We start from the raw sequence: 25,824 nt of genomic DNA on the forward strand, positions 1-25,824 counted from the left end.
TGTCGATAGGGCATGTCCGATTTCAGATTTCTGATCTGATTATTCTCTGGAGATAGGCCATTGTCAGAAATGTCAACCGGTGACTTTCTCATACAGAACACAGTAGCGCTCGGCCAAATGAGCGCTCCTGTGTATGGGAGAGTCGGCTGAGATGGCTGTCGGCAAAGCAATTATTCGAAGCAACGTTTGGCCAAAAACCATCTAATGTGTACGACTGGTTTTAGGCAGAAGGTTCCAGGTGGATCTGTAGATTCTACCTAAACAATGATTTGATGGGTTTTTCTGAGACTTTAGTACCGAGTGGTGGGGATCCAATCTCCAGCAAACTCACCAATCATCTGACTTGGTGATTACCGAAACTGAAGCAGAAGGCTCTAGGCTGATCTGAAAGTTCTACCTAAATTATGGTTGAATGGGTTTTTCATACATTTTAGTGCTAATTGGAGGGGGTATTAATTCTGGTACCCCCCCACTAGTCAACCGCCTTAGTGATTACTGAAACTAAAGCACAAGGTTCCAAGTAGATCTACAGGTTCTATGTAAATGTTTGCTCAATGGGTTTTTCAGAGACTTTAACACTGTGTGATAGGGGTCCCACCTCCAACACCCTCACCAATCAGCTGTCTTAGTAACTACTAAAGCAGAAGCAGAAGGTTTCTGGACAATTTGAGTATTCTACCTAAAAGATGCTTCAGTGAGTGGTGGTCCAACTCCAGCACTTCCATCAATCAACTGTCTTATTGGTTAATGAAACTGAAGCAGAAGGTTCCAGGTGGATCTGAAAGTTTTATCAAAGAATGGTGTTTCTAGGACTTTAATGCTGACTTGAGGGGGTGTTCTGGTACCCCCACCAATTAACTGTCTTAATAACTGAAGCAGAAAGTTCCAAGAGGATATGCAGATTTTGCCTAGATGATGGTTTATTGGGATTTTAATACCTTACAAAATTGTTCAATGGGTCTTTATAGGATTTTGATACTGATTGATGAGAGTGCTAGAGCAGGGATCACCACCAATCAACTGCAATACTAACTAAAAAAACTGAAGCAGAAGGGTCCAGGTTGATTTTCGCGTTCTACCCACCAATCAACTGTCTTTGTGTTTAATGAAACTGAAGCAGAAGATTCCAGCAAGATCTGAAGGTCCTACCTAAATGCTGGTTCAAATGGATCTTTTGAGAACTTTAAAGCTGTTATGATCGTGGACGCAGCGTGGCTTACCAGCCAATGCTCCTATGTCGTCGAACCATAACGACGACGGGGTATGCGTCCCAGGTGATCGTGGAATGTGGACCCACTGGACCACACAGGGGGACCCGGGTCTACCCGGACTAAGGAAGGGTAGCGACCGGGGTCTGTGGCAGCTGAGCTAGTGGACAAGATGGCCATATGTAGAACTAAAACACACCGCACAACTTCAGGTATGAAGAAACATAAAGTTTACTTAAATAAAGCAAAAGACATCTAGACACCAGGTTCTCGATTACGCACATCACAAAGGGCACACATCTCAGGTTGACAGGCGAAGCAAGAGGTCATCAAGGGTTGACGCAGTCCAGGGTCATCTGGCACGGGCATCCTAAGAGGACTTCACACTTAGGCCTCAGGAGTGGCACAGGCACAGCAGGAGAACATCAGACACTGACCTCGGACTAGCTTCAGACGATGGCAAGAGGCCATCACAGGTTGACGCAGTCCAGGGACATCTGGCACGGGCTTCCTAGGAGGACCTCTCTCTCGGCCCACAGGAGCGGCACTGCCTCAGAAGGAGAACATCAGACACCGACATCAGGCAGACATCAAACGATGTCTAGGGTCATCACGGGTTGATGCAGTCCAGGGTTATCTGGCATGGGCATACTTGGATGGCCTCTCTCTCAGGCCTCAGGCGTAGCACAGCAGGAGAACATCTGACAACGACCTCGGACAGCCTTCAGACAATGACAATAACAGGAGCCATCACGAGTAGGACCCCAGGGAACCAGCAGGACATTAGAACATAAGCAAGACACAGATAGCACAGGTCCAGGAACGTTGGCACTACAGCACTGGGCATCGACTGGTCAAGTCCAGGGCTCACTGGCGGGACCGTCACCGGGGAACAGAGCTGGAGAATCCCGGGAACCACGGAGGAGGAATCCATCCAGGAACACAAGCGGGACCAACTCAAGAGCACACATTGGACCACCAGGACCATGGACTGGACATCTGGACACAGGCTGGACATCGGAACACAGACTGGACATCGGAACACGGATGGGACATTGGAACACGAACAGACATCTGGACTCAGGCAGGACATCAGGACACAGGCAAGACATCAGGACACAGGCAGGACATCAGGATTCAGGTAGGACATCTGAACATCAGGACTCAGGTTGGACATCTGGACATCAGAACTCAGGTTGGACATCTGGACATCAAGGCACGAGCCGGATATCAGGACATCAGGGCACAAGCCGGACATCAGGACATCAGGTCACAGGCAGGACTTCTGGATATCAGGACATCTGGGCACAAGGAGGACATCAGGACATCAGGTCTTAGGCAGGACATCATGGCACAAGGCGGACATCAGGTTTCAGGTAGAACATCAGGACACCAGAACTCAGATCTCAGATAGAACATCAGAACACTGGCATTGGACTCCGGACATCTGGCAGCGATCGACAGGCTCCGGACATCACGCCGCGGACATGAGGCCGCAGTCATCAGGCTCCGGACATCTGGCAGCGATTGGTAGGCTCCGGGCATCAGGCAGCGAAGGATAGGATCCGGACATCTGGCGGAGGACGTCAGGCACCGGACATCAGGGAACGGTCATTAGACACTAGACATTAGGCCGTGGTCATCAGGCTCCGGACAAGAGGCCACGGTCGTCAGACTCCGGACATCTGGCAGTGTCCTAAAAAGGAACTCAAGCGGTCTGGTGCAAGCACCGCCGGGTTGGACTGGAGCGGGTCGGGGACTGCACCGAATAACAAGCTGAATACAGAGTAGTAGAAACTCAGCAAACTCTCCAGACTCCAACTTCCAAGATGAACCCAGGTATATTCACAGAAAGTCAGCTAGCAAAAAGTCACAGTCACTGGGCACAGGGTTCAAGACACAGAAGGACTTCAGGAACAACACACAGCAGGAATCAGGACAAGGACTCTGGTATCAACAGATAAACAGGGCAAGTCCAGGAACACAGACATCAGCTGCCCCAAAGCTGATAACAGACTGAACAGAAATGGATCTGGGTACTCTGCCCCCCCAGAGCAGGCGGAAAAACAGGCATCAGCTTTCCTAGAACTGAACACAGGCAGGACAGGAGCTGAACACCAAACACACATAGCAAGACTCAGAAACTTAATGCAAAGCTCTGGTAATGCCCCACAGGACAGGGGGAACTTTATATAGGAGCTGCCCCGCAGCAATAGGCTGGGAGCAGCAATTCAAGCACACACCCATTAATCATAAAAGCAGGGGAGGTGTGGCCGCACGCACCCTAAGCACAGCCAGAAACAAATCAGCGTAGCAAAGGACACCTGGCAGCGGCTGCAAGCCCGGACACACGTGGTAAGTCATGCACAACTGCAGAGGACCTTGCAACCCGCGGGTAGCTTCCACAGCGGCAGCCAGGGACCGCACATGCGGGTGGTCATGCAGCGCAGCGGAGACACTCACGCATGTATGGTTACGCAGCGGAGTCGGGAACTGAGCAGCATCCATACAGGTAAACTTAACTGACAACAGCATTCCAGCTCATTAGAGGGAAAGAAGCGAAGGATTAAAGCAGAGATATGCAGAGTAACGCCGGGTAAACAGAGTACAAATACAGCGGCGTTACAAAAGCTGATTTGTGGGATCTAACTTCTGGCACCCCCACCAATCAACTGCCTTACTAACCAAAGCAGAAAGTTCCAATAGGATATGCAGGTTCTACCTAGACGATGGTTTAAGTTTTTTTCTGCGATTTTAATACCTTAAACAATTGTTCAATGCTTTTTTCTAGGACTTTGTTACTGATTGGTGGGATTCAACCTGTGACACTCCAACCAATCAACTACCTGAACTCCCAAAACTGAAGTACAAGGTCCGAGGCCAATATGGAAGTTCTACCTAAATAGTGATTTAATGGGTTCAGTCTCCGACACCCCCACCAATCAGTTGCCTTAGCAATTACCGAAACAGAAGGAAAAGGCTCAAGACCGATTTGTAGCTTCTACCTTAACAATAATTCTAATTTTTTTTTTAGGAATTTAATGCTGATCGGTAGGGTTCCAACTTCTGGCACCCCTATGAATCAACTGAAGGGGCTGCGGCTTGAATAAAATTGTGGATTCAGTGCCAACATACATTACACGCAAAAAAATATGCTGGGAAATTGTAGTTCAACAAGATCCACTATAATAAGATCGTAAATTAGACTTGTCTCGATCTAGATCTCTAGAAGGGAATAAACTAGTGAATAGCAAACACACAAATCCTTGTCAATGTTACGACTCCATGGTACGAGCGCGTTCATCGTCTAGACCATCTTTGCTCTCTGCCTTTCAGCCTCTCTCACCCTCTTCTTGTGTCTCCCTCTCTCTTCTAATTGTAACAGAAAATATGCTGTGAAATTAAGATCACGCAAATCAATTACGATATGCTACTCATGAGTGCGCCTTGTATGCACAGACCAACAAGAGGCGGCAGAATTTCACAACCTATCAGAAACTTTATCCCCCGAAACGGAATGGGTGTCATTTCCATCTCCGATGGCCCAAAAAGGGCAAAATATGTAAAGCACTGAAGCACAAAAGCTCTGTCCTCTCGCTGTCACACACTGTTTTTCTTTCCTTGGTGCACAATTTCCGAAAGAAGTTCCAATTTAGAAAAAGCTTTGTTGCCTCAAGGAATTTCAATTTTATTACTTCAAGTTTTTTAACTCCAGTGCTGCAGCGACAAGCCAGAGTAGTATGTTCTCCAACTTGCTAAGGAACTCGCGGTTCAAAATTGAGGTCAGACTGCCTGGGAGGTGTTCATTTATTATAAGGGCTTGGGATATCGATGATCAGTCCTTAACATAGATCTTCAATCTTAGAACGGTGGGGTCTATTTAGAGTTGATTTGCGGTACACAAGAACCACCAAGCTACAATGTTCCAGCTCCGGTCACTGTGAATTTCCTGTGGCTGTGGTACCGGGAATTGCGTCGTGGGGTTGCCATGACTGGTGGGGGTGCTGGGTCTCTCTCCCCCTACCACTAATCTAAAATTGATGACCTATTCTAAGGATAGGTAATCAATATCTCATTTCGAGATCCGCGAGTCCCTTCCCTACGTGAATGTTGGCTGCAGACGGGTTTGCCAACTATCCAGAAATTCCAGTCTGGGTATTATCCCCCCGACGCATTGTTATTTTCTCTGATGAAGCCCTCTTCAGACTGTTTGTAACATCTGGTAGAATGATTGTCTGGAGAAGAAAAGGTGAGTGTTACCTTGAGATGGGTGTACTGCAAACAGTAAAGCCTCCTGAGACCATTCATGCTGGGAGGTTTCTCACCCATGGAAGGGGATCACCCACAATTTTGCCAGAAATAAAGAATGGGATCTAGAGCAACGTCTCCCAACGACCCGGAAGCAATGTGGTGATGATGCTTTTTCCAGCATGATGGAGTCCAAAGTGATAACTAAGTGGCTCAATGAGCAAAACGTTGAGGTTTTGGCTCCATGGCCAGGAAACTCCACAGATCTTAATCCAATTGATAATTTGTGGTCAAACCTCAAAAATCAGGAGGACAAACAAAAACACAGAAATTGTGATAAACTGCACTGAGTTAAGATTTGTCCCAGAGCTGATATCCAGCTGCCAAGGTGAGGATTAGATGTCCTGAAAACTAAGGGTTGATATTGAGTCTTGAGAAAAACTTGATGTACAGTTTAAAAACATACAATTGTGCTCCAGTAACTATCAAAACCTCTGAGTGAAGAATCTAAAAAACACTGACTCAGCAAATTTTGTGAAAACTAAAATTTTTGTCAGTCTCAAAACTTTTGTCCATGTCTGTGATGATAATAATAATCATGTCTGTTATGATAATGAGACTGCTGAGAAATTATCGCAATAGAACAACTTATTGTGTGGCTCTCCCTACTTGGAAGCAGCTGGGATTCTTGGTTCCGAAGAATGTTTGTATCTCAGGCTGTTATATATCTCATGTTTACTGCTTGTGTGTCAGCTGGAAGTATAGACTGGCTCAGATGTGTTTATGGAAGATGACATTGCCCCCTAGTGGAAAGTTTTAATGGCTGCAAGAGATATGCTTTAAACAATACAGGCCCCCAAATCCATAAAAGGTAGATATGAGCTGCTATTGGAATCATACAAAGGATTTATTAAAATTTAAACTACCATAGAAGTAAAAGGAGAGTCTGTGTATGCTCAGTTACATTGCCACTGTAGCAAAAAGTAAAAACATTTGGTATTGCAGAATGCGCAACTGTACGAACTAATAAAATAGCATAATATTTATTCTAGTTGGCAGATGTTAAAAAAAAACAAAAACTGGAAGCATCACTTTAGAGTAAAAAGATGGGGCAGCATGGTGGCTCAGTGGTTCGCACTATTGCTTTATAACGCTGGAGTCCTGGGTTTAAATCGCATCAAGGACGACATCTGCAAAGAGTTTGTATGTTCTCCACAGGTTTGTGTGAGTTTCCCCTGGTTTTCTCCCAGTCCCCAAAGACATAGTGAGAGTGAGATTAGATTGTGAGTTCCAATGGTGACTGCACGATGATGATGTCTGTAAAGCACTGTGTAGTATGACGATATAAGTAAGTACAATCTATATATATATATATATAAAGCTAAGTGTATGTATGTGTGTGTATGTATCAAGCCACGCCCATTCCACATAGCCCTGCCCACTGGCGGGTGGAGAGCGGGGTTGCACAGGGAAATTGCGGGGACATGGGTGGAAAGTGCGACTCAGATGGAGAGCGGGGCTGCGGAGGGATACAGCGTGGAGAGCGGGGCTGCGGATGGATACAGCGTGGAGAGCAGGGCTGTGGAGGGATAAAACGGGATGGCGAATGGAGAGTGGGGCTGCAGAGGGAGAGAGTGGAATGATGGGTGGTGAGCGGGGCTGTGGGTGGAGAGCGAGGCTGTTAAAGGAGAGAGCGAGTGGAGAGCTGGTCTGCTGAGGGAGAGAACGGGACGGCCAGTGGAGACAGGGCCTGCGGAGAAAGAGCGCGGGACGGTGGATGGAAAGCGGGGCTTCGCAGGGAAGAGCGGGACAGCGATGGGGAGAGGGCCGATGATGGGGGTGATGGGGAGAGGGTCGATGATGGGGGTGATGGGGAGAGGGCCAATGTGGGAGTGATGGGGAGATGGCCAGTGATGGGGAGAGGGCCGATGATGGGGAGAAGGAAATGATGGAGGTGGTGGAATGGGCAATTTCTACATAAAGGGGATCATGATGGGGCATATTTCTACATGAAGGGGATCATGATGGGGCATATCTCTGTTATGAATGAGTCACCGGAGGAGGAAAAAACAAAAATACAAGCTAAGTCCAGAAAACCAGAGAGGTTGGTAGATAGCGGATTGCAGACCCCTGATCCTATTCACAACAACTAACAGTAGCCGTGGGGTGTTCCTACGGTGGTCCTAGACACCTCGTTCACAGCCGAACTAAATAAGCCTAAAGAAAGGGGAAATCTAAACTGCCCCAGAGCAGACCCCAAAGCAATAGACAGCCCCCAACATGTATTGACGGTGAAAACAGATGAAAACACAAACACAGACAGAAAGTTAGGCTGAGCAAACGATGGGGCCCTCACTAACTAGATAGGACAGGAAAGAAAAGCAACTGTCTGCAATCATGCAAAAATCCTGCCAAAAATAATGTCCAACACGTCTGATAAAAAAGGCCCTGAAGTCACTAGACTTCAAAATCACTATATCAGCACTCAGGTATATTCTGAAAACAGATCAAAGAGATCAACTGATCAGAGACAAAAATGGAGTTCAGCCAGTCCCAACCAGGACTGGCTGAACACAAACACTAAGTAAACCAGACAAAATTTCATGGAACAATAGCAGAGCAAAAACTTAGCTTTAGTAGACAGGACTAAACTGGAGGCCAGAGCTCAGAGCAGAGAGGATCACCAGCAACCCAGCAGGGCGTCGGCAGCCTTATATCCACTCAGAGATTCCGGATGTCCAATCACACTCCACCTGTTCAGATGACAGGTTTTTCCCATCCAAATCAATTTCACTACCTCCTTTCACCAGCAGAGGGAGTTCATCGGACATCAAAGGTGAAGGAGAAAATGAGCTCATAACATATCTCTACATGAAGGGGATCGTGATGGGGGATTTCTACATGAAGGGGATCATGATGGGGCATATTTCTACATGAAGAGGATCATGATGGGGCATATTTCTGCATGAAGGGAATCATGATGGGGCATATTTCTGCATGAAGGGGATCATGATGGGGCATATTTCTACATGAAGGGGATCATGATGGGGCATATTTCTGCATGAAGGGGATCATGATGGGGCATATTTCTACATGAAGGGGATCATGATGGGGCATTTGGCCCATGTTGACACTTCATCATAAATAATTGGGTTTTAGGTTGCAGTTTGGGCACTCAGTCTCAGAAAGGTTCGCCATCACTGTCTTATGGTCAACGGGATCCTCTCCTCTAGAGCATAAGCTTTTATGGTGAGTGAGGTCTTCTCTCTCCTGAAGAGTGGAAGCTCTTATGGTCAGCAGGGTCCTCTCTCTCCTGTAGAGTGTAAATTCCTCTCTCTCTTCTGTAGAGTGTAAGCTTTTATAGTCAGCTGGGTCCTCTCTCTCACCTGTAGAGTGTAAGCTCTTATGGTCAGCGAAGTCCTCTCTCTTTCTTTTAGAGGGTAAAATCTTATGGTCAGCAGGGTCCTCTAACTCACCTCTAGAGTGTAAGCTCTTATTGTCAGCAGGGTCCTCTCTCCGGTGTAGTGTAAGCTCTTATGGTCAGTAGGATCCTCTCTCTCCTGTAGAGTGTAAGCTCTTATGGTCAACGGGGTCCTCTCTCTCCTGTACAGTGTAAGCTCTTATGGTCAGCGGGGTCCTCTCTCTTTCCTGTAGCGTGTAACTCTTATGGTCAGTGGGGTCCTCTCTCTCCTGTAGAGTGTAAGCTCTTAAGGTCAGTGAGGTCATCTCTTTCTCCTGTAGAGTGTAAGCTCTTATGGTCAGTGAGGATCTCTCTCTCATGTAGAGTGTAAGCTCTTATGGTCATTGGGGTCCTCTCTCTTCTATAAAGTGTAAGCTTTTATGGTCAGCAGGGTTCTCTCTCCTCTGTAAAGTGTAAGCTCTTATGGTGGGCGGAGTCCTCTCTCTTTCCTGTAGAGTGTAAGCTCTTATGGTCAGTATGGATCTCTGTTATGAATGGGTCACCGAGGAGGAAAACTAAACAAGTTAAGTCACAGAAAACCAGAGAGGTTGCTATCTATGCAGATTGCAGAACCCTGATCCTAACCACACAACTAGCAGCAGCCGTGGAGCGTTCCTATAATGAATCTAGACGCCTCGTCACAGCCGGAGGACTAAATAAGCCTAAAGCAAGAAAAGGGGAAAACTAACTGCCCCAGAGCAGACCCCAAAGGAATAGACAGCCCCCACACATGTATTGACGGTGAAACAAGACGAAAACACAAACACATGCAGGAAAATAGGCTGAGCAAACGATGGGGCCCAAACTAACCAGAAAGGACAGGAAAGGAAAGACACTGTCCGCAATCTGCCCAAAAAACGCTACAAAAATAATGTCCAACACTTCTGATTTCAAAATTAACCCTGAAGTCACTAGACTTCTCCTACTATATCAGCACTCTGAAATATTCTGAGACAGAGCAAAAAAGAGGCCAATCTAATAAGGGAAAAAAGCAAATTGGCAAATACAGATAAATAAGAGTGGAAATTCAGCACAGCCCCAGCCAGGGCTGGCTAACCACACAAAAAACTGAATAGACCAACAAAATCAAGTGTGAACATTAGCAGAAACACTTAGCTTGAGATGACTGGAACAGAGCTGAAAACCAAGACCTGAAAAGCCAGAAGGAATCACCAGCACCAGAATAGGGCGTCGGCTGTCTTAAATCCAGTCTGAGATTCCAAAGATCCAATCGTTATCCTCATCATCAGGTGGCAGATCTCTACTAATTAAATCAACCTCACTACCTCCTGTTACCACCAGAGGGAGCCTGGAAGGAGAACTCACAACTGATAGACCAGAAAATGAGTTCACAACAGTACCCCGCCCTTGAGGGGTCACCGAACCCTCATCCACGCCACCAGGCCGATCAGGATGGGTCCGGTGAAAAGCACGAACCAATCTATTGGCATGAATATCAGAGGCAGAGACCCAAGAATTATCCTCCTGGCCATAACCCTTCCATTTGACCAAATACTGGAGTCTCCGTCTAACCAAACGAGAATCCAATATTTTCTCTACCTCATATTCCACATTGCCTTTAACCAATACAGGGTCAGGAGGTGCTGCCATAGGAACTACTGGCTCAACAAACCTCTTCAACAGTGATTTGTGAAATACGTTATGGATCTTGAACGTAACTGGAAGAGCCAATTGAAAAGAAACAGGATTAAGAATCTCCAAAATCTTATAAGGTCCAATAAATCTTGGCTTAAATTTTGGAGATGCAACCTTCATAGGAATATTCTTAGACGACAACCAAACCATATCACCCACTTTAAACCGAGGACCAATGGTCCTATGCCGGTTGGAAAATCGCTGGGCCTTTTCCTGAGAGAGTGACAACTTATCCACCACTTGGACCCATATCTGCTGCATTCTCTCAACCACAGTGTCCACACCTGGGCAGGACGAAGATTCCACTTGCCCTGAAGAGAATCGAGGATGAAACCCAAAATTACAGAAAAAGGGTGACATCAAAGTGGCAGAACTACCTCTATTGTTCAGCGTGAATTCGGCCAAGGGCAAAAATGAGACCCAATCATCCTGATCAGCAGATATAAAACATCTTAATAAGACTCCAAGGTCTGGTTTGTTCTCTCAGTCTGTCCATTGGTCTGGGGATGAAACGCGGAGGAGAAGGATAACTGAATTCCCAGATTGGAACAAAAGGCTTTCCAGAATCTGGAAACAAACTGGACTCCTCTGTCCGACAAAATGTTCTCAGGAATCCCATGTAACCGAACCACCTGTTGTAAAAACAAGGGCACCAACTCAGCGGAAGATGGCAACTTTGGGAGTGGTACAAGATGGACCAACTTCGAAAATCTATCACAAATCACCCAGATAACAGTCATTCTCTGAGAGACAGGAAGATCAGAAATAAAATCCATTGAGATATGGGTCCAAGGCCTCTTGGGCACCGGCAGGGGCATCAGCAACCTACTAGAACGAGAACACACCGAGAACAAGTCCCACAGGACTGTACAAAATTCCTGACATCACGAGATAAGGCAGGCCACCAAAAAGACCGACTCACCAAATCTCTGGTACCAAAAATACCTGGATGACCAGCCAATGCGGAGCAATGAACTTCAGACATCAATCTTTTTCTCCACTGGTCAGGAACATACAATTTTCCCATAGGCAACGCTCAGGTTTATCCTCCTGAAATTCCTCCAGGGCGCGTCTCAAATCAGGCGAAACGGCAGAAAGAACTACCTCCTCACCTAGGATGGTAGTAGGCTCGGTCACATTAAGAGAATCAGCAAAGAAACTCCTAGAAAGGGCATCTGCCTTAACATTCTTAGTGCCCGGAAGAAAAGAGACCACAAAATTAAAACGCGTGAAAAACAAGGCCCATCTAGCCTGTCTAGGATTCAAGCGTTTGGCCGACTCCAGATAGATCAAGTTCTTGTGATCGGTGAGGACCACAACTTGATGTCTAGCTCCCTCCAACCAATGTCTCCACTCCTCAAATGCCCATTTCATGGCCAACAATTCCCGATTCCCCACGTCATAGTTGCGTTCAGATGTGGAGAACTTTTGAGAAAAGAAGGCACAGGGATTCATCTTAGAAGTCACAGGGTCTTTTTGGGACAAAACAGCTCCTGCACCAATCTCAGAAGCATCTACCTCCACCTGAAATGGAAGTGAGACATCAGGTTGCCGTAAAACCGGAGCTGAAGTAAATCTCCGCTTAAGCTCCTGAAATGCTGAGACAGCCTCAGGAGACCAATTCAGCACATCAGCGCCCTTCTTGGTCAGATCAGTCAGTGGTTTGACAATACCAGAAAAATTACCTATAAATTTACGACAGAAATTAGCAAAACCCAAAAACTTCTGGAGAGCCTTCAAAGAAGTAGGCTGAACCCAATCATAAATGGCCTGTACCTTGGCCGCGTCCATTTCAATAGACGACGGAGACAAGATAAATCCCAAAAATGAAATCCTCTGTACACCAAAGAGGCATTTCGATCCCTTAACAAACACGGAATTCTCCCTCAAAATCCGGAACACAGTCGGGACATGTTCCACATGAGAATCCCAATCACTAGAAAAGATCAAAATATCATCCAGATAGATGATCAAAAACTTATCCACAAAGTCTCGGAAAATATCATTCATAAAGGACTGGAAGACAGAAGGGGCATTAGTGAGCCCAAAAGGCATCACCAGGTACTCAAAATGTCCCTCCGAAGTATTAAACGCCGTCTTCCATTCATCCCCGAGCTTGATGCGAATAAGATTATAAGCCCCCCTGAGGTCAAGCTTAGTAAACCAGCAGGCACTCTTAACTCTGGAGAATAAATCAGACTTCAGGGGTAACGGGTACTGATATTTAACGGTCATCTTGTTAAGGGAACGATAATCAATACACGGTCTTAATGAACCATCTTTCATGGCCACAAAAAAAAACCAGCACCTAAAGGTGACGAGGATGGTCTAATATGACCCTTCTCCAACGACTCCTTAATATAGGATCGCATAGCAACATGTTTGGGTACTGATAAGTTGAAAAGCCGACCCTTGGGAAATTTACACCCAGGCATCAACTCAATTGCACAGTCATAACTCCTATGAGGAGGCAAAGATGCAGACTTACTCTCACTAAATACATCAGAAAAATAGGCCAGATAATCAGGAATATCATGAGACTGAGGAGAGGTGGAGAAAACAGGAGCGTCCCTAAGAACACACTCACAACCCCAACTCAACACAGACACAGATTTCCAATCCAAAACGGGATTATGAGTTTGCAACCAGGGAAAACCCAGAACAATAGTATCATGCAAATTATGCAGCACCAAAAATTTACAATTTTCTTGGTGGTCTGGGGCAACTCGCATTATCACCTGGGTCCAAAACTGAGGTTTATTCTCCACCAAAGGAGTAGCATCAATACCCCTCAAAGAATAGGCATCCGCAGAGGCGTCATGGAAAAACCACACCGTTTAGCAAAGTCCAAATCCATCAGATTCAAAGCTGCTCCTGAATCCACAAAAGCCTTAGTGGAAAACGTGGATAAGGAGCAGATCAGAGTAATTGCCAAAAGGAACTTAGGTTGTACACTGCCCACAGCAAATGTGTGTACAAAACGTTTCTCTCGTTTAGGGCAGACAGAAATAGTATGAGAGGCGTCTCCACAGAAAAAACACAGCTTATTACGCCTTCTAAACTCCTGACATTGCACCCTAGACAAAACCCCATCACATTGCATAGGTTCAGACGTTTGTTCAAAAGGTGGCAGCGCCTCCCGTGTAGTTTTACGTTCACGTAAACGCCAATCAACTTGAATGGCTAATGACATAGAATCATCCAGACCAGGGGGAACAGGAAATCCCACCATAACATCTTTTACGGTCTCTGATAAACCCTTCCGAAAGAGAGCTGCCAAAGCACTATCATTCCATGTAGTAAGGACCGCCCACTTTCGGAATTTTTGACAGTATAACTCTGCAGAATCCTGACCCTGGTCTAATGCCAACAGAGTTCTCTCAGCTTGATCTACAGCATTAGGTTCATCATACAACAACCCCAAGGCTTGAAAAAATGCATCCACATTAGTCAGAATAGGATTTTCAGGTGTCAGAGAAAAAGCCCAATCCTGGGGATCGCCGCGCAGCAAGGAGATGACAATTTTAACCTGCTGCGCAGAGCTCCCCGATGAGTTAGGCTTCAAGGCAAGAAATAATTTACAATTATTCTTAAAATTCAAAAATTTAGACCGATCCCCAGAAAACACATCAGGAGTAGGGATCTTAGGTTCAGCAGCATGTGACTGAATGAGGTAGGTGGAAATTCCCTGCACTTCAGCAGCAAGTTGCTCCACACGATCAGACAATTGCTTAATCTCCATTAGCAAAAAAAAATCCTCCTACAGCCCCAGAGAAAAAGAGGAAAAAATACATAAAAAAAAAATTCTGACACTTTTTTTTTAAACAAATTTTTCCTGCTTTTGAGTACCCTAGAATCTGCGGTATGGCTGGTGATTCTGTTATGAATGGGTCACCGAGGAGGAAAACTAAACAAGCTAAGTAAGTCACAGAAAACCAGAGAGGTTGGTAACTATGCAGATTGCAGAACCCTGATCCTAACCACACAACTAGCAGCAGCCGTGGAGCGTTCCTACGATGAATCTAGACGCCTCGTCACAGCCGGAGGACTAAATAAGCCTAAAGCAAGTAAAGAGGAAAACTAACTTCCCCATAGCAGACCCCAAAGGAATAGACAGCCACCACACATGTATTGACGGTGAAACAAGATAAAAACACAAACACAGGCAGGAAAATAGGCTGAGCAAATGATGGGGCCCAAACAAACTAGAAAGGACAGGAAAGGAAAGACACTGTCTGCAAACTGCCCAAAAAACCCTACAAAAATAATGTCCAACACTTCTGATAACAAAATTAACCCTGAAGTCACTAGACTTCTCCCACTATATCAGCACTCTGAAATATTCTGAGACAGAGCAAAAAAGATGCCAATCTAATAAGGGAAAAAAGCAAATTGGCAAATACAGATAAATAAGAGTGGAAATTCAGCACAGCCCCAGCCAGGGCTGGCTAACCACACAAAAAACTGAATAGACCAACAAAATCAAGTGTGAACATTAGCAGAAACACTTAGCTTGAGATGACTGGAACAGAGCTGAAAACCAAGACCTGAAAAGCCAGAAGGAATCACCAGCACCAGAATAGGGCGTCGGCTGTCTTAAATCCAGTCTGAGATTCCAGAGATCCAGTCGTTATCCTCATCATCAGGTGGCAGATCTCTACTAATTAAATCAACCTTACTACCTCCTGTTACCACCAGAGGGAGCCCAGAAGGAGAACTCACAACTGGTAGACCAGAAAATGAGTTCACAACAGATCTCTCTCTTATGTAGAGTGTAAGCTCTTATGGTCATTGGGGTCCTGTCTCTTCTATAAAGTGTAAGCTCTTATGGTCAGCAGGGTTCTCTCTCCTCTGTACAGTGTAAGCTCTTATGGTGGGCGGAGTCCTCTCTCTTTCCTGTAGAGGGTAAACTCTTATAGTCAACAGGGTCCTCTCCTGTAGAGTGTAAGCTCTTATAGTCAGCGGGGTCATTTGTCTCCTCTGTAAAGTGTAAGCTCTTATGTTCACCAGGGTCCTCTCTCTCCTGTAGAGTGTAAGCGCTTTCTTTGCCCCAATTCTAATTTTAGGGGGAAATTCTGCAAATTCGAATTTCAAAAGATCTGCTCATCTCTTGTGAAGATATTTTTTTATTTTTTTGAGACTGCAAATTTCTACCAATGAAAAATAAGCTAAAAAAAAACCCCAGAACATGTTATACAACTTTCCGCCACTAGGTGTCACTTTATACCAGTAAATGCAGCCCAGCTCACTTTACAACACGTTGCTCATGCTTCTCACCAAGAAAAGTCATAACTCCTGAATGTCTCACTACTTAGTAGCCGCATCTTTCCCCAAAAGCCCAATAACAAGTAATCAACACGCATGTGTCCCAAACTGGGCCGATAAAAATATCCGTGCAACCCGTAAAAAACAAATCCTTCATCGACGGGAAAATGGTGAAAAAAAAAACTTTTTCTTTTATACAAATGTCTGAAGGTTTAAAATAATAAAGTATCCAAATTTGGTATCGCTGTAATCGGACTGAGCGGGAGAAGAATCATATGAGCAAGGACTTTATACCGCACAATGAAAGGCGTAAACACACGGTAAAGTGAACGAAGTCATTCATAATTACAGCTCGTACGCCTGTGTGGACACAAAACCGAAATGTTGCGGCTGTTAGACGAAGGAGCGCAAAAAAGGGGCCAATAAAGGTTAATCACAACTGAGAGCTAGGTGGCAGCACTGAGTGTGGACTAACTGGTTAGTTACTATGGAAACACTGCTTCTCTGCACTAAGAAATTGAACTTCGAATCTTTTTGACCCAATGCGGCACCGGTAGCACTCGCCGGCGTGTTTAAGGCGTTGCTTGGTAACATACCTACCATCTGACGCCCCGCCTCTGTGCAGCGCGTCTACACCCACAGAAGACAGTCAGAAACACGTGGTCGTGTCAACGTGGCGAGCACTGACCAATGGAAAGCAAGAGCTCGGTCCAGAACTTTCTCTGACCACGCCCCATCAAGGGCGTTCTGATATTCTAATTTGCCAGAACTCGTCCTTTCCACGCCTACTCGCTGCGAGCATTTTAAAGGGGCCGTGCAGCTGATACACAGATGCAGACTGCGATCTCTGAGGCGGAGGCTGGAGGAGCAGCACGAGGTAAAGCATCGGGTGCGGGGTGACAGGGACATGACTGCTGCGCTGTGATCGTGCGTCATGATGTGCTGCAGGAACAGACTGTGCACTCTGCTGTGCGCCCCTAACTCCCACCCGTCCTGTAGCGCTAGACCTTGCAGAACGACTACTCCCAGCATCCCCCATAGCTCTGGGCATAGCAGTACAACTCCCAGCATCCCCCATAGCTCTGGGCATAGCAGTACTACAACTCCCAGCATCCCCCATAGCTCTGGGCATAGCAGTACTACAACTCCCAGCATCCCCCATAGCTCTGGGCATAGCAGTACAACTCCCAGCATCCCCCATAGCTCTGGGCATAGCAGTACAACTCCCAGCATCCCCCATAGCTCTGGGCATAGCAGTACTACAACTCCCAGCGTGCCCCATAGCTCTGGGCATAGCAGAACTACAACTCCCAGCGTGCCCCATAGCTCTGGGCATAGCAGAACTACAACTCCCAGCGTGCCCCATAGCTCTGGGCATAGCAGAACTACAACACCCAGCATCCCCCATAGCTCTGGGCATAGCAGAACTACAACACCCAGCATCCCTCATAGCTCTGAACATTGCAGAACTACAACTCCCAGCATGCCCCACAGCTCTGGGCATAGCAGAACTACAATACCCAGCATCCCCCATAGCTCTGGGCATAGCAGAACTACAACTCACAGCGTGCCCCATAGCTCTGGGCATAGCAGAACTACAACACCCTGCATCCCCATAGCTCTGGGCATAGCAGAACTACAACTCCCAGCATCCCCCATAGCTCTGGGCATAGCAGAACTACAACTCCCAGCATGCCCCATAGCTCTGAGCATAGCAGAACTACAGCACCCAGCATCCCTTATAGCTCTGGGCATAGCAGAACTACAACACTCAGCATTCCCATAGCTCTGAACCTTGCAGAACTACAACTCCCAGCGTGCCCCATAGCTCTGGGCATAGCAGAACTACAACTCCCAGCGTGCCCCATAGCTCTGGGCATAGCAGAACTACAACTCCCAGCGTGCCCCATAGCTCTGGGCATAGCAGAACTACAACACCCAGCATCCCCATAGCTCTGGGCATAGCAGAACTACAACACCCAGCATCCCCATAGCTCTGGGCATAGTGGAACTACAACACCCAGCATCCCCATAGCTCTGAACCTTGCAGAACTACAACTCCCAGCATTCCCCATAGCCCTGGGCACAGCAGAACTACAACACCCAGCATCCCCATAGCTCTGCACCTTGCAGCACTAAGCTCCCAGCTTGTCCTGTAGCGCTGGACCTTGCAGAATTACAACCCCCAGCTTGTCCTAGTACTAGACGTTGCAGAACTACAGATCCCAGCATGTCCAGTTAGTCTGCATTCCCTGTATCTCCCATTATACTTTGTTTCATGAGTACAACTCCCAGCATGCTCTGTAGAGAGGCGCAGCTGTGACCCAGTACGGTGAGGTTGCAGGTGACATTTCTAGCTGTCTAGTGACGGTTGGCTCTTGCAGGGCAGAATGATGCGGGCACGCTGCTTCTTCTTCCTTCTCCTCGCTCTGGGTATTTGCGCCTCAATGGTGACATGCAAACCGGCCCAGGAAAAGAAAGACCGCGTTCACCACAGCAAGGACCTGAGCGACCACGCGCACGAAGACAGCAAGGACTTCCAGTACGACCATGAAGCCTTTCTTGGCAAAGAAGAGGCCAAGACGTTTGATCAGCTCACCCCCGAGGAAAGCCAGGAGCGGCTGGGGTAAGAACGCCATGTCTAACCCTTCCTTACCACCTGGGTGACATTGGGCAACTGTTGCAAAACTACAACTCCCAGCATGTAGGATATCTGGGCTTTTTCAGAGGGTCAGGCTGTAGACTGATCTGCCAGATGGGCACCATGCACGCAGAGCTGTGGGGAAGTATTTACCATAGGTTTCTCTGACCCCGGCCTTTATAATGTGGCATGTAAGCGGTTAAAGCGGGGTCTCCAGTTTAGGGGAATAGGGACCCCCCCATCCCATTGTGCTCACTTTTTTTAGGGTCCGTTCTAATACATAGAATTAGGAAGTTACGGATTCCAGACGTTAAAGGCCACGTAATTTCCCTAAAGTTATGACCCTCCAAATCATGGGGCTCAGTCTGCAAAAAAAAAAAAGCCAGGTGTCCAATGTGGGTTTGGTTTACAGGGTGGATGGCTGTTAAGTCTCATGGAGGAGGAACGGTCCTCACCATATCCCACCCACAGTAAGCCTGGAGGGGGGCCGGGAACATTCCAGACTGTGAACGTGGCAGTATCCAGATTTTTTTGTCTTGAAGTAGGAGGGATAAAAATGGGGAAGGAATGAGACTGTTCAGGTCTCGCCCCTTTTAAGGATGCAGAAGACCTCTCTGCACCAGTGCTCGGTGGCTTTTGCTCTGTACTGGTGTTATTTATCCCCTGACACCAAAGTTCGCTCCACCAGTGTTAATCGCTGATGTTCTGGATTGCAATCCAGAATTCATTTGGTTTTCAATGCAATTCTAAGTTTTCTCCCCTGGATGGGTGGACATCAGTGAGGCTGCTGGGACTGGTCACTTCTGACCCATTCATAGTATCTTTTTTCTTAATGCCTGTGGCTGCTTTGCATTTATTCCTTCTCCCTCCCTCCATCCATGTACATTTGGGTTTAGATGGACCCTTTCTGATGTTTTGAGGGGTCTATAGTAAGGCTCTCTGAGCAGATACTTGCTCTGGTGGACCCAGCTCCTCTGTGTTGCAAGAAAAGTCTATTCCTTTCAATGGGCATCAAGTGATGCTTCATTTTACCCCATGGTGGTGCTGTTTCAGAAACTAACACTTGCTACCTGATCGCTCTAAGTAGGATTATCAGAAGCTTCTATATACAAGGAGGAGGTCCTGACTCGCCCTTAACAACAAATGTCAGGGACTGAAGAATGGGGCTGGTGGATTTGGATATGCCTAATCCTTTTGATCATAGAAGTAAATGGCATCAGCTTATTCCTTTCTCTCCACTGAAAACACTTGCACACTCAGATGACCTGAGAATGCATGTGTCTAGGTGTTGGGAGGGATAGCTGATGTGGCCAACTTTAGTCCAGGTGGATGCGCTTGTGTCCTCTGAGATTACCTCGTTGCAGGGGAGTCGTCAAAATACAAAATGGGGGTCATATAATGTAGAAAAGCCCCTCTAAACTGTAAATTCAGACCAACGCTCCGCATAGTCATGTAATACAGAACCGGGGTGTGCAACGTAAAGGACGACTTCCATGGGTCTGTGCACAATTAGTACAGGTGTCACATTAACAATTCACAAACTTTACCAGTCTATCAAGATTTATCAGTGAGTAAACCAGACCCTCAAAACTAAGGCTCACACTTAAATTAACTTTGACCCAAGCCAGACCCCTAAAATGAATGGGACCCACGACCAGTTTCCCTAAAATGAATGAGACCCAAGACCAGTTTCCTTAAAATGATTGGAGCCCAAGACCAGTTTCCCTAAACTCGTTCAAACCCCAGTGCAGACACCAACATTAACTCTGACCCAAGACCAGACCCCTAATCCAAGTCACACTCCTAGCAAAACCTAAAACTAAATCCATCTAAAATGAATAAGACCCCTTAAATTACGGTAAATCGGACCTTCCCGGTTCTGCTGCACACAAGCTCTGAGCTGTGACCAGTCCAAGATCTTGTGTGCCAGACCATGAGGGGCCACCTCCCTCATCCATGCTTCTATGATGGGAGGTCTGTGGGGTCTAGACAGAGTAGTACCCCTTGCTGTGTTACTGATAGGCGCAGGACACGGCGCTCGTGACATTAACCTCTCCAGTTTTTGGTTTGTTGCAGGAAGATAGTTGATAAGATTGACAGTAATAATGACTCCTATGTCACAGCGTCAGAGCTCTTGGCCTGGATGAAGTTTGTGCACGGGCGCTTTGTTTCGGAGGATGTGGATAAGCAGGTGCTGCTGTGCGATAAGAACCGCGATGGATCGGTGTCTTGGGAGGAGTACTCCAAACAGATGTACTCCCATCTCATAGGTACGGGCCTTGTGCGCTCTCGGCTTAATTGTTTGGGTGTTTTTTTCTGTCTCCTGCAGGAAGATAGTAGATAAGATAGACAAGAATAAAGATGGCTTCATTACTGGCGAGGAGCTGAGAAATTGGATCACGCATTCCCAGAACCGATACATTTATGAAAATGTGAATAAGCACTGGGCAGATTACGATAAGAACAAGGACAATGCCATCTCCTGGGAGGAGTACAAGAACACCACGTATGGGTATGCCGCAGGTAAGGGGATGAGAGCATGGCCTGTCAAAGGGGAGGGCTCATACTCCTGTCAAACTGCCGCTTCTTAAAGATCATCTTCACCTAAATGTTCTACAGAAAAGCCCGGTGTCTCCCTGCCAGTTCGAATTAATCTGACGCGGGTTTGATACTATAGCTGACCCCTAGAGGATAGGTGACTACTAAAATCTGTGGGGTCTGACCACTGGGACTTGCTCAATCTAAGGGCTCCTGTAGTGAGCATGCTCAACCATCACCAAAGCTGCAGCAGTCACACATACTCACTGCCATTCCCAACGACCCATGGAAGTGGAAAAAAAAAAAAAAAAACAATCTTTTCATTTCCGCAGACCCCCTTTCTGAAACCATTATTTCCATGATCATAATTCAGGAGCGCACCTGCCTCCTGCTTGTCCGTGGGACAGTGCACTCCTGGTGATTGACAGTTCGGACAAGGCTATCTCGTGCAGCAAGCAGGGGCAGCTCTACCTCTGCAGCATAAGGGTCACTGAAGCTGGCCACATCTAACGAGCAGGCGTGGCGTTCATTGCCCAGAAAGCTGGCCACATCTAGCGAGCAGGCATGGCGTTCATTGCCCAGGAAGCCAACCACCTCTTGTAGACTGCAGCACTGGCCGGTAACCTATACAGCGAGCCTCTAGACTTACAAACCTTGGGAACAGAGAGGATTTCTAATAAGGGGTAAATTGCAAAGTTTCTACAATTTTACCCCTTTAAATGGTAGTATAATGTCCCGTGTAAATGGAGTAGCAGGGAGCATCGCTCTTATGGCAGTGTGAGCCTAGCCAACAAAATGCATATATTTGTGATTTGCATCGCTTTCCCCCATATTGATGGCACATTGGACTTCTTGGCGGGCTTGGGTGCAGTTTGGGGCACAGTGCTTGCTCCGGGCAGGATTATGCTTTCATTCCCTTATCGTGCATGCTCTGGTGGAGTAATAAAATACGGAATAGATGACGTTTGGTAACAAAACTGTGCCGGGCCCGAAGGGGTGGACACGACACCTGGATTAAGAATGTGTCGTGCCCGACCCACTTTAGGCCCTGCACCGTTTTGATGTCATAACTGTGAGTTTCTGGTTTGATTAATGTTAAACCCAACCGATGACAAGTAATGTCCATCTCTTGTCCTTCTCAGGAGAAGTCGAGTTCTATGACGTCCCCGATAAACAAACCTACCGGAAGATGATGAAACGCGACGAGAGACGATTCAAGCAAGCCGACAAAAATGGTGACCTGATCGCCACCAGGGAGGAGTTCACGGCGTTCCTGCACCCCGAAGAGTTTGACTATATGCAAGACCTCGTGGTCACGGTGAGACTCAGGGGTTCATCTCAATATTCCCCTCGCTCTCACCGTGAGGAGGGGGGGTTCAGGATGCCTAGATATATAATATTAGCAAATATCTCCAATTACAAATGTAGTATAGTTCTTCAGATTCGCTATGTCGCTTACCCCATGTGCAGGGCATTGCAGTACTTTAAATCTCCGTGGTTACAGCCACTAGCAACTGTCACTGCACGAGTGGTCGTAAACATGGACACCCAAGTTAATGCAATGCTCTGTACATGGGGTAAGCGACATAGCAAATCAGAAGAACTATACTACATTTCTAATTGGAGGCATTTGCTAATATTTGTATTATAATTATAGCTACTACATATTGTGATAGTATCTTGGCAATTGTAATACCCCCTTTTAAACCGATATCTTCAAGATCGTCGATAGTTGAGGTTGAAAGTAAGCGCCAGTCCATCAAGTTCCTCTTATAACATAACATGTTGATCCGGAGAAGGGAAAAACCCCAATGAGGCAAGATGATTGCCCCATAGTAGGGAAAAAATACTTCCAGACTCCACATATGGCAATCAAACTAGTTCCCCAGTTCCGCATCCCATCACGGTATCTAGTGCCTAGAACCTGGATTTAACAAAAAAGGAATCCCTCCTTGTAATTTCTTAAGTGAACTGATCATTACAATGTCATGTGGCAGAGTTGGTCCCATAATCTCACTGCTCGTACAGTAAATGATCCATGGTCTCACTGCTCGTACAGTAAGGAATCCATGGACTCACTGCTCGTACAGTAAGGAATCCATGGACTCACTGCTCGTACAGTAAGATCACCCCTAATACTTTGCTTTTCAAAACTGAATAACCAAGTGTGACCACACTAGTGACTTGTATAGAGACAAAACTATGTTTTCATCATGAGCTCCTCTGCCTCTTTTAATGCATCCCATTATTTCATTTGCCTTGGTAGCAGCTGCCTGATACTGGCCCTAAAGTGACATTTGCATTCCAACCATGTGACAGTTTTATCACTCCAGGTCATATAACTAGCCACCTCTGTGTTGATTCTCAGGACCCTCAGCAATCACTTCACAACATGGGTTTGTTTTTTTATTTTGCCTACTTCTAAACTTTGCCTTGCTGGCTTTTGTAGGAAACCATTGAGGACATCGATAAAAACGGAGACGGTTCAGTTGATGTTGATGAGTACATTGGTGAGTTATTATTACAAGCCCCTTTTTATTAAAAACCTCTGGGCGTCATAAAGGGGGTCTTCCCTCTGGCTGTTACAGATTGGGTCATTTATTCTGATGGACCCTTCCAATATACAATGTTGTTCATCTGGCCAGCTTTGATGGAGGAAATAGGTTCTCTGCTTTGTTTTTCCTTTAAAAAAAAAAAAAAAAATCATGTCATTATTCTTTTTTTTTTATCCTCCTTAGGTGATATGTTCACTCCTGAAGCTGACGAACCGGAGCCCGAATGGGTTAAAACAGAGCGCCAGCAATTCAAAGATCACCGCGACTTAAATAAGGACGGAAAGCTGGACCGGTCTGAGATCAGCCACTGGATCCATCCACATGACTATGACCACGCAGATCTGGAAGCCAAGCATCTCATCTACGAGTCTGACAAAGACAAGGTAAGCGGTCGTGTAATGACGAAACTCGACGATTATCCAAAGCGCATAGGAGGATCAGGCATGTTGGATGTTGACATGTCCAATCCTTACAGTAGATAAGCTGCCGCCAGAATTGGCTGGTAGCAGAGTGTTTCCAGCTCCGGTGAGTGTTCATGTGGACTCTGTGCTATAGATCTCCGCAATGATAATCTCATCAAATATCATTTAAGTGTGAAGGTGGAAATTATTTTGACTAGTAAATTAAAATTTTTTTTAGCACCTTTTAGAAACTGTCCAAAAATAGCATAAAATATCTCTTCCCAGTCCACATTCTTCTGCATGGATATTCGGGATATATGTCTGTGATGATTTAGTGAACCATGCTTTGAGCAGGGGGTTGGACCAGATGACCCAGGAGGTCCCTTCCAACTCTACCATTCTATGAATCATTGCAGAACCACCTTCAGACACAGCCAGATGCCACAAAGAAAAGGCAGAAACTGCTTATTGCCTCTCCTGCCTTCCAGATCACTGAGTGAGCGCCAAATATACAGTATCAGAGTGTTCTAACTTGCATTTATTCCTCCGGACACGGCCATCATATGATTGTCCAGAAGAGAACAAGAGCTGCAAGGACTGACCAGACCCAGATCAGCTCTGCAGCACGGAAAGGAGACTGAATTTGCCCTGTAATGAGGAAGTGGCAGCAAAAGTGAATGAACTGTTACAAAAATCTCATGCACATATTGCTGGAAACAATCATCTCTGCAAAATGTCAGTGCAGATTTTGGAAACTGCATCATTTTAACTTCTGCTGTAGACACTGAACTCTGGGGGGGCTAATCTACTTTTCCCCATAAAGGCCAAAAAGTGAAGGCACAAAGTAGTGGCGTTTGTAGATAGATATTTGTATTAAACCTTTTTTTTTTTTTTTTTTAGGATGACAAACTGACCAAGAGAGAAATCCTGGACAACTGGAACATGTTTGTGGGCAGTCAGGCAACAAACTACGGTGAAGATCTGACGAGGCGGCATGATGAATTTTAGGACGTTTGGTCTTTTTCTGCTCCCAAACGAGCGTACATCACCCAGCACATTGCTGGTAATTGACAGACTGGATTCCTATTGTGACAAGGGGGGACTGGAAGGGTGGAAAAAGTGGGTATTATATATAATTTTTTTTTTTCTTTCCCTCTCAAGAAATAGGACTGCTGCCATCAGGGAAATGACGACAGCCACGCTTTCCTATATTTCTAAAACTTTTTTTTCCCCTTGTCTGCATAAAAGTCATATCTGATACGGAAAACCTAAATAGCAGTATTAAGGGATCCGCGCCACTAAGCAATAAAATGTCTGCAAATTGTGAAGTGGGCCTAGATGTGGACAGGAGTGGTCATGGCAGCTGATCAGACCACTAAGGGTTAAGTCTTGTTCAGACATCATAGTACGGACGGCTGCGATGCACGGAGCGGCCACTGGTCCCAAGACCCCCAACTTGATAACCTCGTAGGCATATGAGGCTGAGTTTGGGCCCGGAGACTTTCGGTCGGTCCGTACTCTGATGTCTGAACGAGGCTTGTCCCATCACAATAAACATAATCATCTACTCCAATATAAGGACTCTAAATCCTCATCTCTTTAACTATCAGTATTGGGGTCTCCTAGCCCCCTTATAGGATACAACTGCCTTTACGATCTCGCCATCCCCATTGTGGAGGGTCGGATCCTAACATTACAAGTTCTTGTGTCCATCACTACGTCTCATTTTCACGACTGACCTAATGTTTTTGTATATTTTTTTTGTACTTTTTTTATTGAGCCCATTTTCAACAAATCAATAAATTATATTAAATGTATAGAATTTTTTTTTTAAAGTAATTAAGAGACCGCA

General features: G+C 46.1%; 2 protein-coding genes across 6 annotated transcripts in view; one reads left to right on the plus strand and one right to left on the minus strand.

Moving 5' to 3' along the window:
- Positions 1-25,824, minus strand: part of NOSIP (nitric oxide synthase interacting protein) — a 111,864-nt gene that overhangs the window by 26,674 nt on the left and 59,366 nt on the right. For 2 of the 3 annotated variants that reach the window (XM_073570833.1, XM_073570835.1), the window contains one exon: positions 23,410-23,698. The exons of the other annotated variant lie outside the window; for it this stretch is intronic. In XM_073570833.1, the coding sequence (XP_073426934.1) occupies positions 23,615-23,698 (84 nt within the window). In that variant the 3' untranslated portion in view covers positions 23,410-23,614. Of the gene's footprint in view, positions 1-23,409; positions 23,699-25,824 lie in introns of those variants that run through there. 3 annotated transcript variants of the gene reach the window in all.
- Positions 16,599-25,785, plus strand: LOC141085457 (reticulocalbin-1-like). Of its 3 annotated transcripts, none has more exons than XM_073570832.1 (7): positions 16,599-16,714; positions 18,222-18,463; positions 20,808-21,001; positions 22,159-22,334; positions 23,466-23,526; positions 23,755-23,954; positions 24,873-25,785. In XM_073570832.1, the coding sequence occupies exons 2-7, from the start codon at positions 18,228-18,230 to the stop codon at positions 24,978-24,980; spliced, it is 975 nt and encodes a 324-aa protein (XP_073426933.1). In that variant the 5' UTR covers positions 16,599-16,714; positions 18,222-18,227; the 3' UTR covers positions 24,981-25,785. The 3 variants fall into 3 exon arrangements, with proteins under 3 accessions (XP_073426933.1, XP_073426931.1, XP_073426932.1); XM_073570830.1 differs by lacking the exon at positions 20,808-21,001 and adding an exon at positions 20,555-20,748 and having other exon boundaries at positions 16,609-16,714; XM_073570831.1 differs by having other exon boundaries at positions 16,621-16,714; positions 18,227-18,463.

Source organism: Dendrobates tinctorius, unplaced genomic scaffold, assembly GCF_039654945.1.
Source record: "Dendrobates tinctorius isolate UK_male_01 unplaced genomic scaffold, ASM3965494v1 ptg000028l, whole genome shotgun sequence".
NCBI lineage: Eukaryota > Metazoa > Chordata > Amphibia > Anura > Dendrobatidae > Dendrobates > Dendrobates tinctorius.